Source organism: Bombus pascuorum, chromosome 9, assembly GCF_905332965.1.
Source record: "Bombus pascuorum chromosome 9, iyBomPasc1.1, whole genome shotgun sequence".
In the NCBI taxonomy this organism is placed as follows: domain Eukaryota; kingdom Metazoa; phylum Arthropoda; class Insecta; order Hymenoptera; family Apidae; genus Bombus; species Bombus pascuorum.
This window is the reverse complement of record NC_083496.1, coordinates 5,729,350-5,744,568: the sequence shown is the minus strand read 5'-3', so window position 1 is coordinate 5,744,568 and position 15,219 is coordinate 5,729,350. Positions and strand designations below refer to the sequence as shown.

The window sequence follows — 15,219 nt, the reverse complement described above, 5'->3', positions numbered from 1 at the left end:
CGAGCCAGCTTACCGTGGATCGCGAAGACCAAAACCAAGAAAACTTACAGAAATAACAGAACGTTTGTATGTGCCTTGCTCCTCCATGTTTCCAGAGTGGTCAAGGATCAGTCTTCTGTCTTTCATGCGCGATCAAATGCGATTTTTTTCTGGATCAATAGACTTACATCTAGGTAATTGGTAATTAACTTTGGAGACCACCTTGTACCACTCGTTCGTTGGGAAAGGGCGATTGGATAGGTGATGTTCGGAGGAATGGAATAGAAAACGATCCAAGTAATAGAAGAAATCAAGGGAATAATCGCTGGTGCTAATGATACGATGAAGAAAGGCCGGACGACGTTCTACGTCTAACTACCAGTCATTTCAATTAACACGGGTCTCGATTAGATTAAACCTCGATACACGTCGTTTCATTCCCGCGTTTCACCGTGTGTCACAGCTGATCGTGAAGTATTGATATCGCAACATCGATTCTACGGTCGATCGAAAGGTTTCCAACGATTGCCCGACTGGTAGTACCTTTTTCTGGTCTACACATTTTTCTGATGCATATTTGCTCTGAATTTTTTTTTTCGCGCGCATGAATTCTCTATCGCGTTTGTTAAATTTCGTAAGTATCACTGACAACGAAAGTGCAAAGTCGTTCGTATTGAAAATTTGACTTTTGATAACCGCGACGACCATTCTTCGTGAAAGAGAACACGTGACATAAACTAAAATCTCGATGAGAAATGTGCACTTAAGATGAAACTTTGATCGCGTTGAAACATGCTCACACGTAGTAGAACATCGAATAGACGAATCTAAGATGAAAGAGAGAAAAAGAAAAGAAATGAAAAGAAAGTATGAAGACGAGGTAATATATCGTATGGTAGATGAGGTGCGTAAGGAGGAGCCTGCAGTGTACTCAGGTACTTAAACGGTGAGTGCGTAAAGAAAGAGAAAGAGACAAACAGCGAATCGATCGACCGATCGTTTTAAAGACTCTACTCAAATTTAAACCTTGAGCTTTCTTCATTCATTATCAATCGATCGATGGATCACGCCGAGTATGCGCTCTATTGAACGAGACGCTAAACAAACCTAAAAAATGGAACGGAAAAAAGGAACTGAATCGGAGAAAGGAAATGAAACTGAATCGAACTAAATGGAAATAGAAGAAGAAGAAGAAGAAGGCGAAGAAGGTGAAGAAGAAAATAAGGTAGAAAAGAAGAAGAGAAAAAGAGTAAGAGAGAGAGAGAGATCTTTGGGTAGAGCGAGTAGAGGCGAGTAGGTACCTGGATAGTGGCGACAGTGGAATGTACCTGAAGCGGCCGGTTGGATGGTGGATCGGGCCGCCATATCGTCGGGTCGCCTGCGGTGTCAGATAGGCCAACGGCGGTATCGCCTTGTTGTTGTTACTCGGATTGTTGGCGAACTTGACGGTGATCGGCTCGGATGAGCCCTTCGGAACGGTACCGTTTAACTCTTGAATCGCCCTCTCGGCCTCGACCCGCTGGTCGAACCTTATGAAACCGACCCCTTTCGACAATCCTGTCAGTCAATCGGTTTAAGTTATTCATTAGACTATCATTCTTTCACGTTTTTATCGAACGAATAACGGATACCGAAGATATGAGAAGTTTGGCTGATTCCTCGTTGACTGTTGAGTGACTATGCGTACATGCGATTCTTGACGTTACGAGAAATCTCTCGATGATTCAAGATCTTCCTACCAAACTGTCGCTACGAATTTCGTAGAGGAATTTTGAAGGATTAAGCGAAGGAAAATGGAAACTATTATTATTAAGGAGGTATTCGTGAGCTATTGCTTATATTCTATCTATAGATATACGTAAAACATTGAAACGCAGTTTACTTGGAAAATCTTGGAATCCTCAAGAAACGCAATAACAAATAACCTTCTATGAAATCCATCAGCTACATATCGTAATTGTTTAATAGAAACATTTCAATAGCAATCCAATTCGTCGAAGAAAGTTGCCTTTGCATTAACGATACTCGGCGATTTCTAATAAATCGATCGTGAATGCCAGCGAACCTTCTTCTTGTACTTTCCACCCCGTGATCAACGACGAATTCTGTGTAGAATGCAACCAAGTACATTCGAAAGAGTGGCTCGGTGCGCACAGATTCGTTTCTTTACACCGATGTCGTGTGTTCTCGAGTGAGTCGATCATGTTTTCTCTTTGAAGCGATACCCGCGAAGCTGAATGGGTTTGGTAACGCGGCAAAAAGGAGGCGAGAAGGTGTGCGTGTGCGTGTGCGTGTGTGTGCGTGCGTGAGTTTGTGTGTGTCTGTGTTCGTGTGTGCCATGGATCGAGGGCACGGTCGCAAAATCATAATCATAACAAACGACAAAAAGCGTAAAGAAACAAAAATGGCGCTCGGGATTAAAAATTTTGGTCTTGTAGCTGTTGTCGCGGTCACGTGAAAAAAAGCAGCCAATGAGAAAATCAAGAGAAAGTAATATAAAATTATAAAATTAAATAAGAGAGAACAAGAAGCGACTTCTATCTTCTATAGATTTCTCTTTTTCTTTTATTTTGCATGGTTGTGATCGTTCGATCCTCGCGAGAAATTGATTCTCTTACTTCCTGTTCTCTCCGTTGCTGATAATATAAATTTAACTTAATCTTTTATATCGGTGACAGTCTACGTAATTGTTTCGCGGGACGAACGAAAACCGAAGCATACGAAGGAAAACAATAGAAGAACAATTTAAAAAAATAGAAAAAAAATTGACTGAAAAACGGCTGCTTTTGTTTGAGCTTCGACGTAATGAGGGAAAAGAAAAAAGAGTTGTATGAGTTACGTACCGGGCAAATAGTCTCCGCCGCCGGTCACAAACTGTCGTACTAAACAGAAACGGAAAAAATCATATCACGTTAAAAGTCAACTGGCAGCATACACGATTCGCTCGCCCCTGATTCGTCTAGGTGGGAGGGTATGTAATAACGAATAACCGGAAGAAAGAATAAAAATTGACGAGAATAAAAGAAAGAAGAAAATAAGAAAAGAAAGTAGTAGAAAGAAAACAAAAGGAGAACGCTTTTTTCTCGAAAAGTATTGAATCTCGTGATCTTGAAATTATGATGAATTCAAATTGGAAGAAAGGAACAAATAAATAGAGCATGAGGTTTCAAATGGATTCAACACTAGGCACAGAGAAAAAAGACGTTCGATCTGGAAATAAATTTCGACAACGTTCCTCGTATGATATTCACTCTTTCATGATGTCGGATAGTCAAAATAATCGGTGTCTGAAGAAACAATAAATCAAAATTGGTCGCAATGAGATGAATAAGGGGCGAGCGATCATTCTGTTAGATGTTTTACGCCTAAAAATTTCTTCGTCCTTAAGTATGTAAAGAAGTCTCGTTTTTGTTTGCTTTCTGTTGTAAAACGCAAAGTATCAAACAGTACTCGAAGATAAACTGAAAAATCCAAAGAAACGAAACGTAACAACAATGAAGAAAAGAAAAGAATAAAAAGGAAAAGAAAAAAAAAACAGAAATTGATCGTTCGAATCGAGGATCGCACTGTGGAACGAGTGTAATACAAGCAAGCCAGGAACGAAGGAAGAAACAGAGGTGGGTTCCACGTACGATACGTATCCTAACACCAGTGTCGTAATAAGAAAATAAATAAAATTATGAAGCTATAACTATAGAACATTAAAAATTAATGACACAGTACGAAAAACAGGAACCAAAAGAAGGAACAAAAAAAAAAAAAAAAAGAAAGAGAGAAACAAAAACAAAACTGATTAATCGTGCGAACGATGGTAACAAATGTATCAAAATGAAAGGTAACAACTCACAATCACAGGAACTAACAACGAAAAACGCCAATATGGATATAAAAGAAATGTAACGGTACAGGGTGGTTAGGCCATGAGGCTGTGCGTGAAACTGGGGATGCAAATAGAATGCACTGCTAACAAAAAAGTAAGCTGAGAACGTAAATAACAATAACGAGCGAAAAAAAGACAAAAGAGTATGGAATCAAAAACGAAAATTTGCGATCGTGTGTCCTCTCGAATGATCTCGAATACAAAGTGTTCTTTGTTACTAACTAAAGAGAAAAATGGACGAGAGAAAAAGAGAGGAAGAAAGTAGCAATCGTTAAACAGATCGGAATGAAAGATGCGTAAACGAGATCACGCAGCTCCGAGACGACATCGACCAACGAAAAGTGTATACAGCGTTCTCGTTCGCTGTCTAAAATTTAATTGAAATATTCGTCACTCGTTCACAACGATCGTGTTCGTTCTCGCTCTGATTGCAGGCGCACCGATCCACCCCACAATACGACTAAAACCCCATGGCCTACTTTTTATAATTCTTCGTTAAATTGTTCACCAAGCTTCCTAACGAATCTCCTAATTGAACGGGCGCGAGTCTGATTCGCGCGGTCCCTATCTACTTTGATCTTCGAACAAAGCAAAGGGAAACGGCATTTTTCCCTTAGAGCTGCCGAATTCCATGGCCTTCCACAGGGCTGATTACATTCTACTGGCCGATACGATCCTCGTCAGTTGTCAGGGAATTAGAAACTTACCGGTGATGTTGTCGCAAAGTATCCGCGATGTGATGATTCTGCCATATGGGTTGAATAGATTCTCCAGGTCTTGTTGCGTCATGTTCTTCGGCAAACCGCTCACGTACAGGTTTGCCCCTTTGATCGCCTCGCTGCTCGGTCTCGCGTACGATACCTGCCAAGGTGAACACTCGTTAATTATACCAACCGATAAAGAAGTAACGCAAGTCAGAATTAGAAAAGTTTGTAGGTAGATGCGTTATACGTGACTCGGAAGAAACTAGAGATAGGAGACACTCTACTTCAATCTTCTTTTTTCAGTGGATTAACATCATGTACGTGGTACGTGAGCGGAACAATTTTATCTGTTCTGGTGGAGTTAATAAATAGCAGATGCGATAGTGTCTTTGAATTCACGCCAGCCTATTTCCATCATCGCCACACCGTCTAATATCATGAATAATCTTGTTCGTATAACATATTTCAAATAATTAGCTTTGACAAAATAATGACTCCAAAGCGCAGCTTCGCGAGCAAACGCAATAACGGCAAGCTATTACAGATTTTCGCGAGCCTTTTGTTCCCGAGTTGTGGCTAATTTATTTCTGGCCAAACTATGTAAATACGTTAATGAAAGGCTCCGTTAGACTGAGATTAAAAGTAGACTCGAGTTAGTGACAGCATATAACCCGTGTATCGCGTATAAATCAGATCATTCATGGAAACTTTAGCTCGCAAGTCAAGAATTTAATTCCAAACGCATATGTAAAGGAATCCTAATAAATAGATAATTTGTTATGTCTAGAGATATTTAAGGAGAACGAACCTTGATCGTTTTGTTTTGCAGACGAAGACCGTTGAGCGTGTTTATCGCCTTCTCAGCATCCTCAGGCCGGTGATAGTTAACAAAACCGTAACCTAAACTCTGACCTGTAACAGAAAATAAACCGTCATATTAGACTATCGGACACTTAAAAAACGATAGACACACGTAGATCGATATTTCCGCCTTTTACGATTATTAAAAGGTATGATTCGAAGAAAACGCAGAGCTCGCGTACAGTAAACGTGTGTTCGTTCATTGAGTAAACGAGTACGTGACATCGATGAGTGTTTTTGAAAAACAGGAAACGCAGGCGGTGCAATACGGCCCTGAGAGATCGCGGCGAGGTCGAATATAAAGCGGCAGAGGCTCGAACCAAACGACGCCCCCGCTACTCCGACGCCCGAAATAGCGTCGCGACGTCCACGCACGTGCTCTCCACTAACGCACGGAATTCAGAGACGGGAGTACGCCAGGCGAAATTACGCTGGATTACGCGCACTCGAACGTGCACGATCAGTCAGCGCAGTGGAAAAATTCGTCGACCAAGATAACGGAAACACGACGTTGCGTAATCGTTCCTTTATTACTCGGTGAGCTTTCCGAGATTATCGATAAAAATTCGATAGTTTTTTCGACGATGAAAACGTGTGGTGTAGCACTATTCCTCTTCGTACGATTGTTCGAAGGAAAGGAAAACTCCGACCGATTGTTGGTACTTTAAAGAAATATCGTCTGGAGTGACATTACGAGTGTTTAGTATCACGATAAAAATGTAGGAAATCAATGGGCACGTGATGTTTGAAACCGCGATATTTGTATTATTCAACTTGTGACCTAATGATTTATACTGTGTACCGTGGTTGTATCGCGTCTTTACGAGATTGTATTCGATTTGAAAAGGCTTTCAAAGGGGACTGATACAAAATAAACAGGCGCAGACGAATCGATGCCGAATACTCGACCAAGACTAAACATCGTCCCTCGGTAACGTCTAGAAATCGATAAACAAGTGTAGAAAGACGTAACTTCTTCTTATGTTGAACGTTTATCCGTACTATCGTAATAGTAAGTTTCCACTAAAATTATCACAACAATGAGCAACTGTCTGTTATTCCATCAAACTGGAACAAGGAATTTTCTCCAAATTTCTCAGTAACGATCGTTTAGCATCGACCGCGATAACGGATGCAGTGGAAGTTTAACTTACCGGTGAGTTTATCGCGAATCAACTTGCAGCTCTCCACCTCGCCTATGCTCGCAAAGAGGGATCGAATCTCATCCTGTGTCATGCTCTGTGGCAAATAATTTACAATGAGATTCGTCTTGGACTCTTCCTGCGAGGCCTGTCCGAGGGTGGATCCACCATTTTGTTGCACGACTGTGTCCATTCCGTTCGCCATCATTGCAGTCTTCTACCGAGTTCTCTCTAACTACGTACGAAATCTGAAACAAGAAAGCGTCCTTTTATCGTTACGCAACGAATAGCTGATACGTTTCTTTTCAGCTTCTATGTATTTTGCTAAAATAGTTTCGTCCTCTATCTCTCGGTACTCTCTTGGGTCAGCATCGATAATGTCAATCGTTTGGCGTCTACCGATCGACGATACCTTCTAAAGTTCTTTATTACAATGCAATCGATCACCTTGTTGTTTATTTATCGTGTAAGGAAACAAATGTGTCACTGGGAACTCAAGAGACAGACAGTGATACTCAACCATTGAAACGTTGTTCGAATATTATGTAAAATTATAACGATAAATTCCCGGTTTCGATTCGACTACTCGCGGACCCTGAATTTCGCATGTACTTTTTTTTATTGAAATAATTATCCCAACGATAATATTGATATCTCGCTAGGGGCTCCTCGATAAATTCAAATAACATGTCAAAGTTAGGTTATCGAGGCGACGAGGAAGAACACAGGAAGAAACAGACAAGTATAAACACGGGCTGTCGTTGGAATTTTGAAGGACGTAAAAACGCCTGCTAATCAACACGCTGTAAATGATGCATAAGCTTCTTGCGGCACTGGCAATACAAATTCGAAGAGACATAGGTCTTTGCTCATATTAGGTATTTACATGGTAACAAGCATATTTTCGCTAATGAAAACAAAGCATTATAAACAGTTCTTAATACATATATACGAATTGTTCAAATCGACGAAAAAATTTTTTAAGTATTTAAAAAAGGTTTTTTTCCCCCTTTTTTTTTCTTTATTTTTTTAATTTTATTTTTTTTATTTATTTTTTTTGGCTATAACGACACGCGAGGATCATTATCTTTCTCGTAGACTAAATTAAAAGCAACTGGAAAAGACAAGACGCGTGGCACGGTCACGGGCAACTTACGAAAATTCATGGTTCACGCAACTGGATGCTGACGTAATCTGACAATGACTTTCAAAACATAGCGTGAAAAGAACAGGCGGAGGTGGTGGTTGGTAGGGACGAGGGTAAGGTCCAATAGAAACGCGGATAATTTAAAGGGGCGACGACCCCCCTTTCTGGTTTAAAGGGCTCGCCTCCCTCGTGCCTTCTCCTTCCGCCCTTCCAACGAAACCACCGAACTCGATGCGTTTACAGGGTGTCCAATATCAATCGTACGTCTACTATTCCATTCCCTTTTAAAATTTTGTATATCTTTTTTCCAATTAAACTCCATTATATACCAAATTCTTTCTTCTGATACAACAAATGATATTTTTAACAAATGTCTAATCAAACGTAGCGAAAATGCCGTGGAAACTTAAAAAATGAATAGACGTAGAAACTTAAAGTTTAATATTTTCTAGTTGAAAAGGTGCAATGATCTCGACGAACGATCGTCTATCGATTTCTATTACAACGTACCCGTAAGAAGAATTAAGTAATTTTGATCGAAACACCCGGTATGTGGTCGCACACGCCTCGAGCGAAAGAGACAGAAAGCGAACAAAATAAAAGGAGGAAAAAAAAAGGGAAAGAGAGAAAGGGGAATTATACGCGATGGCCGTAGGGTGCCGATGGTGTTCATGGTTAAGGCGAATACACACAGCTGCCACGACATGTACGTATATCAGACCCGGCACGAGCTATCGATGGTGTACATTTTAATTCTCTCTTTCCCTTCCGCCTCCTAGCCTCTGTCAGTCGTTCAACGTAGTCATCAGCTGTCCTTGGAGCCACCCCACGCTGGGAGCCTCTGTGTCTCATGGCTGTGGTCACCCCAATCGAACTGACCACGTTCTCTCATGAGATATCTTTTATTATATGTATAGGATAGATAGCTTTTATCGTATGCATCGAATAATGTGCCGTATCCAACACGAGACATGGGAGAAAATAAACTATAACGGCGGACGGCTGTGTTAATTCAAATTTTCTATTCGAAACGCATCGAACACAACTTTCCGTGTTACGGTTACAGGGTGTCAAAGACCTCCTGGGAGCCTTTCGAAAGGTTTCCAACAACATTTCCTATTAGGGGAATCGAATCCTCTTGAAGGAAAGAAGCCTAACTCAGGACGAACGTTCCATGAAATTTTAAATCCACGAAACCTATATCGCTACGCCCGTGACTAGTAATTTTACAGAAACCTTATACCAGAAAATTATAAGACTCCAAGAGTCTGCCTATAAATATCACGGTTTCTAATTTTCCAAAAAGATATAGCACCGCGCCAGTGGTCGTCGACGCGTTAAGAATAGCAAAACTTTTAGTAAAAGCAAAAGATTGTTCGAAGATAATCCGTAGACTGTTGTGTGTATGGCACAGAATGAACCCCTTCGAAAAGTGTCGACGTTATTTTTCAACAGATTGCTTGGTGAGCTTGATGGTGTTTACGAACGAGGCGAGGAAAAAGGCGCGCTCAGCAGTCGGAGAAAATGTCGGAGCCAGCAGTTATCGTAGCCCCGCATCTTCCGTAGTTATCGATCCACGTTCTCTCTGTCTCTGTTACTCCGATGGCCGGCATCGCGATATTTTAGGACGGCAGAATGGAAGCCGAGAAACCCCATTGTCGGACGAGAAGAACGTATCGAAAAAGTATCGTTCGCCGGTGACTTCGAAACGCGACTCCTGTGCCACCGTCATTATCCGACGACAATGGACGTTATGCATGGATGCGTGTACGCATATACGCGCAACCTGGGGTTGTCCGCGGCACAATGCGGAAAGCCACCCCCTTTCGCCAGACTGGGCCTCGCAAAAGTCGATCTCCGTTTACGATCGTGTCTCGGAGAATCGTTCAGCGACAGATAGCCTTCCACGTTTCTTTATCGTCTTTAATTTTAACTCGCAGGTGTTTAAGTATATCGAATCTAATTTTTTTAAAGACAGAGATTACGAAACGAGATTGAAAATTACGATAATTACGGTTTCATATACTTTGTAAATCGCTTAACTATATGGAAAAATTACGCCAAGTATTGCGCGTAACTTCTACTTAATGATCCTCGGTGTAATGAACTGCAACTGAAATTGGAGTTCGTAGGAAACTTTGCTAAGAGTATAACCTGTTTTTAATACGTTGAGACTATAGTCCGTCATTTGTAATTCGATGTTGTAAATTAAGGAATTAATATACTATACGGGTTATAAATAATGCAGCTAACAGAACTAAGGAAGAAGCGAGGATTGAGTATCCTTGAGAGGAGGATATCCGGAGATTTCCTCGAAGACAATCTAAATTTCGAAGGAAGGTAGCAGGTGGGTCTTGCAGGGGGTTAAAGTTCGATTTTCACGTACGCTTGGCAGATACGATCTTCAGCCGGTGGCCAGGTGGCCATGGCGACGGATCGTGAAAATCGCGTGGCCGGGACCGATCAATACGAGCGCGACTCCTCGGTCCCTGCCTCGCTGGTTCACCCCTCCCTCACCCTTCCTTCTATCTTTCTCGCTCGGTCGTGGTTCGGGAGTTGTCTCCCTCTTTCTCGCTTTCTGTGGTGCGCGCACGAGACCCCTTCCTCTCGCTACAATTCCAAGGGAATCCCCTCCCGCGCTCGCTGACGCCCCTTTCCGCGCGAGAAAGCACACACGCACTCACGCACGCATATACACGCGAGCCATGCAAAAACGCAGTAGCTCGTCCTGCTATCGGAAAGGAATATGTAGCAGCGTTCACACAGCAGAGGGGAAAAGGGTAAAGGCAAGTGGCGGTCATGAGGATGATGGTGGGGCCGAAGCGGCGGACGGGTGGCGTGTAGAAAGAACGACGACGACGAAAGCATGCAGAAAGCAAAGGGTGAGAATGAGAATGTGCCACGAAACTCGCAAGGCACGTGCTCCTAAACCCCTCGAAGAACGAGCTGCTGCACACGCAGCATCCAGCGTATCTCTCACTGACAATGAGATATTTGCGATTAAAGTGGATGGAAGACAAATGAAAATCGGGAAACCCGAGCAAGCGAAGAGAACGAATCTTCAACCCGGCTTACCTGTTTCCACGGTCTTTTCAGGATCCACACCTTTCTATCTTTACGATCGATGCACGCGTAAGCACACGACACACATCCACACAGAAACACAGAAAACACTTTTCTTTATTTTTTCGAAACGCGACACTCTCCGTACTATTTTTCCTCTCCGTCTCTCGACGTTTATTCCCTTTTCTCTTCCGAAAGCTCTTTTCGGTCGCACGCGAAACCGAGCAACGTGCAACTGGCCCGTGCTACGCGACTACTCTCGTGGTGCTGATCGATGTATCGCGCCGGTCCCTGGTCTTCTCTCTAACTCTCTCTCTTTACGTGCACCTACTATCACGCTCTCGCACCGCCGCCCGGAACAGAAGGGGAAATCAATGAAAGAAAAGTACGACGCGAGCGCTCGTAAATCGGCATTTATGCTCGCCTCCTGGTCGACGGTCTCTCGGTTTCACTTTGACGAGCACATACGTGTGAGTGTACGTGTATGTGTACGAGCGGCTCTGCCGAAAATTAGTCGCGTTCGATATCGTCGTAAAATGGGATCACCAAATTTCGTATTCGTCGATCGTGATAAAGAAAACGAGGGGTCGGAGGTATACGGTGGGTATGATGTAAACGTACGTGTATATGTGCGCGTGCGCGTATGTGTGTATGTATGTGTGTAAAAAAAATAGAATACGATATACGTGTGTATGTATATGCGTGTATATGTGAATGTGTAGAGGGTTACGCGAGACTAGAAATTAAAGCGTTAAACACTATACTAAGGAAACGGAAATAACGATACAACACGGGCGGAGGCTGCCTAGAGACTGGACACGCCAGTCGCGTTCAAGCGGCTTGCACAGCTCGGCGAGCTCGTTCGGTCAACGTCGGCTTGATTCGGTAGCGATCGCGCACCCTCGGCTAAGCTCGTCGCCAGCCCACTACGAACCCCTCGTTTTATTACGTATCTCCTCCTACCGACTCGCGCGTACGCTGCGAGGGGTTGCCGATCGAACTAATAAGAGACGTATGCGCGTTCTTAAATAAACTGTGACCTCCCATCGCCGATCGAACTCTCTGGCCCCTCTAAACATCCTTTTCTTCCCCTCGTCTAGTTTTGCCAAATTTCGAATTTCCACGCCGTATCGCCGAGTTTAAATTATTTGCAAAGTAAAGCTATAAATCTTTCACGGTTCGCTCTTGAACGCTTACAATCTCGAGAGTCGAGTAGCGCGTCACGATTTTTGTTTATTCTGTCGTTTGGTTTAAAAGTAACACCTGTCACTTTGTTTCAACCGCGTCCTGTTAACAAGAGAGAGTCGACAAAGTACAGACGGTTCACATACAATATTTCAGATTTCCCCTCGAGATGTTTGCAGGGGTTTGTTCGTTAGGAAATGTTTGCAACATGGCTCCCCGACATTACGAGGCAGAAGGTATACCGCCCTCCTCCAGCCTCCCTCACCCTGCTTGCATCACCCCTTGCATCAGATCATGACCACCCCTTCGCGGATTTTGACCCCCGTCGTCTCGGTGCGCTATCGCGTCGATACAAGAGTACTTTTACCCCTTACGAGGCCGCACTCGATCGGTAGTGAACTCGAAACCATGAATTACATCGTCGAAACTCGCTGGTGGCCATTTGCCAAAGACCATGAAATTGAATCTTTCGAGGAGAACCGGCAAGAAAAGAAAAGAAAAATCCGTGTCTGACAAAACACTACAACTCGTGCTAGAGTCAAAGTCAACGAGGTGAAAAATCTCAAGGATAAAGTCGACGTACTCGGCGAACCTTCTGCCTGATTATCCCACTCCAATTGCTTTGCTTTGATTCATCGATCGTCGCTTCCTACGTACGCACTTTCTGCTCGATTTGTTCAGAGTTTTGCCGATTGTTAGTTAAACAAATTTTTTGGCATTATTTTCATTCTTTCCGGTATGAATAATTTCCAAAAGCGATGCGAGTGGCTGGCCACGAACGCGGGAAAGTAACGAGGAAGAATCCCTGACCTTACCCTGGCTTTATCTCCGCAGATCGAGCGAGGCCAGTCTCGAAAATGACAGTAGGCCAAAATTATGCGGCGCTGACGAAACAAGCCGGGCAACACTTGGCGGTCGTGCCAATAACCGCAAGTTCGTGTTTTCGGAAATTCATTTCCGTTATATTACGTCACTGCGCCAAACGAATCAAACTATTTTGCGAGAACTTCCTGGACACGCATCTGTTTGATGTATCCTCGCCTTGAATCATTTTTAAAGCTATTGCACAAACTTACGAAAATTTAATGGCGATTATTCGCCGGTCTTTTTATAAACATCCGAGAGGTCTCTGCACTTTGCAGCCGATTAGAAAGAACAGCGAACTGACTCGAAATAATTGGAGTTATGTTAACCGTTGAATGCTCCAAAAGCACGAGTAATCGACACACAGCTCGTCGGTGCATGCACCAACTGTCCACCACTGAAATTATAAATACATCCACGTATAAACACTATAAATATACACGATGGAGGTATACGGAAAAGGCTGTCTTGGCCTCATATCTATGCACTGGAACGACGATAAGCCGTATCATCAATCTACTCAGATTTTTCGATATAATTAGGAACAGCGAAAACATCTTGCCTTCATAACGAAAGTACAATTTATACTTTACATCGCTGCCTCTATCAATTTCTCGTTTAAAATCACTATCGAGAAACGATCTTTACATACTCTCGCCTTAATGAATTAAACAAAGAAACGATTTTTTCGATTGACTTCCTGCTTTCGTTGGGACACGAACGATTGACCAGGTTCTTTGCATATTACGTACATGACCGGACCTAACGTTGGCGAAAGAAAGAGAAAGAGGGAGCAAATCGGTATTGTCTAGCCGTATGAGAAAAGAGGGAACGAAACTGGGACCGGGGTACGGGACTTGCAACAGATGCGAAACGGTATGCAGAAAAAAATAGGGACACGTAGTGGACGCATATGCGAACGCGTTCCATTATGTTCGGTGGCTTTAAAACCGGCCACACGGTGCGACAGGAAGTTGTCACCGCATTACCGTTGGAATTATGAAAGTTTGCCGGCCTCTGATCGCCTTAGCGACACGACCAACGGTGAAACAATATTCTGGTCGTCGAACCAAGAGGGAAATTTGTCCTTATTAATGTCTAGAATCGCTTTTTATTCGCTCGTACGACCGGTAGTTTCGTAATTTCGATTTGCACCCAATGTTTTACGAACGTTTCGATAAAGTAACGGGTTACATGCAGTTTTCAGCGAGAAAGATTTAATATCCTCCTGTGGAAGAGATCGAAAGCACGAAGAAACGTAGATCGTGAATCATTTGTGGGTACGCGTCTGACAAACGTAAATCGAACAACCCTGTTCTTCCGTTCGGTTATGATCCAGCTGTCGAAGCCTACGTTTTTGGGGTTTGGCCCCACCTTCGTCATCGATCCGCCGATACGAGCGTGCACGAGCATAATTCTACTCAGCTCCGCCACGGGAGCAGTAATTCCGTCCGTGAAGTTTTTCTAGGGTCACTGAACTCCCGGTGAGATTCGTCGATAATCCACCAACTTTCCTATTTCTCGACCTATAAGCATTCCGTGGGGAATAAGTTCGATGCGTGACGAAAACAACTGAAAATACGGCAATGAAAGTAACGGAAAGAGTAACGGTAAACGTTGATAAAAATAGTTCCCTAAATACAAAGTTAAACATGCGAGGGGATAAATAATTATAAAGGACGTATAAATAATTCTCAACGACCAAGAGAACGTTTCACCTCTGCTATAGTCGATGGATATACATATTCCGCGTCAGAGGGTCGAACGTTGGTATTATCGTTGAAAACGATAGAAGAGGGATGACGATTTTAACGAGCATCTGCACGAAACAGACGAGCCGACCCCACCTAGGGAAACAGAGGCCGAATGTGGTGAATCGATCAAGCGAGCATGTAATCGCTGTGCTAATTAAGGTGCGATCGATCGATTCGTTGGTGGTCGCGCTTCGGCGTCGCTTCTCCCGTCGTCGTTTCAACGCAATTGTACGCGTCGATCCGTGGATCGTTTCTCTCTCACGAGGCAATGATCGTATCACAGAGTATCCAGGGAAACCTTACTACTCTCCCCGAAGTCCACAAAGAGTGATTACGTAAAGTAAACAAATGCTCGTGAAGAGAAAAGTAGCGTCCGGTCATAACCGGATGATCGAAAAATTCTTTTCGCCTACGATGATACGCGCCACTGATACGTCGTACTGATTAAACGAAGAAAAAGCTATCGGGGCTACCTATGTCATTAACTTAAGCGTCATCGACGTCACGGGCAAAGGAATGGAAATGAAACGAGGCGGTTAATGAAATTCGACGCTGTAACTCCACTCAGAGTCTCAGAGGGACTTCAAAGATAGCGATAGAAATAAGCAACATCAAACGAGACAGGACAATTTTCACGACA

The 15,219-nt window shown here is 43.2% G+C and overlaps 1 protein-coding gene across 11 annotated transcripts in view; it reads right to left on the bottom strand.

Moving 5' to 3' along the window:
- The window catches only part of LOC132910813 (ELAV-like protein 2), a 41,040-nt gene that overhangs the window by 10,068 nt on the left and 15,753 nt on the right, over window positions 1-15,219 (bottom strand). For 3 of the 11 annotated variants that reach the window (XM_060966853.1, XM_060966854.1, XM_060966852.1), the window contains 5 exons: window positions 6,579-6,814; window positions 5,372-5,475; window positions 4,567-4,720; window positions 2,823-2,861; window positions 1,281-1,536 (listed from right to left, as the gene is read on the bottom strand). In XM_060966853.1, the coding sequence (XP_060822836.1) occupies window positions 1,281-1,536; window positions 2,823-2,861; window positions 4,567-4,720; window positions 5,372-5,475; window positions 6,579-6,774 (749 nt within the window). In that variant the 5' untranslated portion in view covers window positions 6,775-6,814. Of the gene's footprint in view, window positions 1-1,280; window positions 1,537-2,822; window positions 2,862-4,566; window positions 4,721-5,371; window positions 5,476-6,578; window positions 6,815-10,788; window positions 11,431-15,219 lie in introns of those variants that run through there. The other 8 variants (XM_060966851.1, XM_060966857.1, XM_060966855.1 and 5 more) reach the window with 4 other exon arrangements.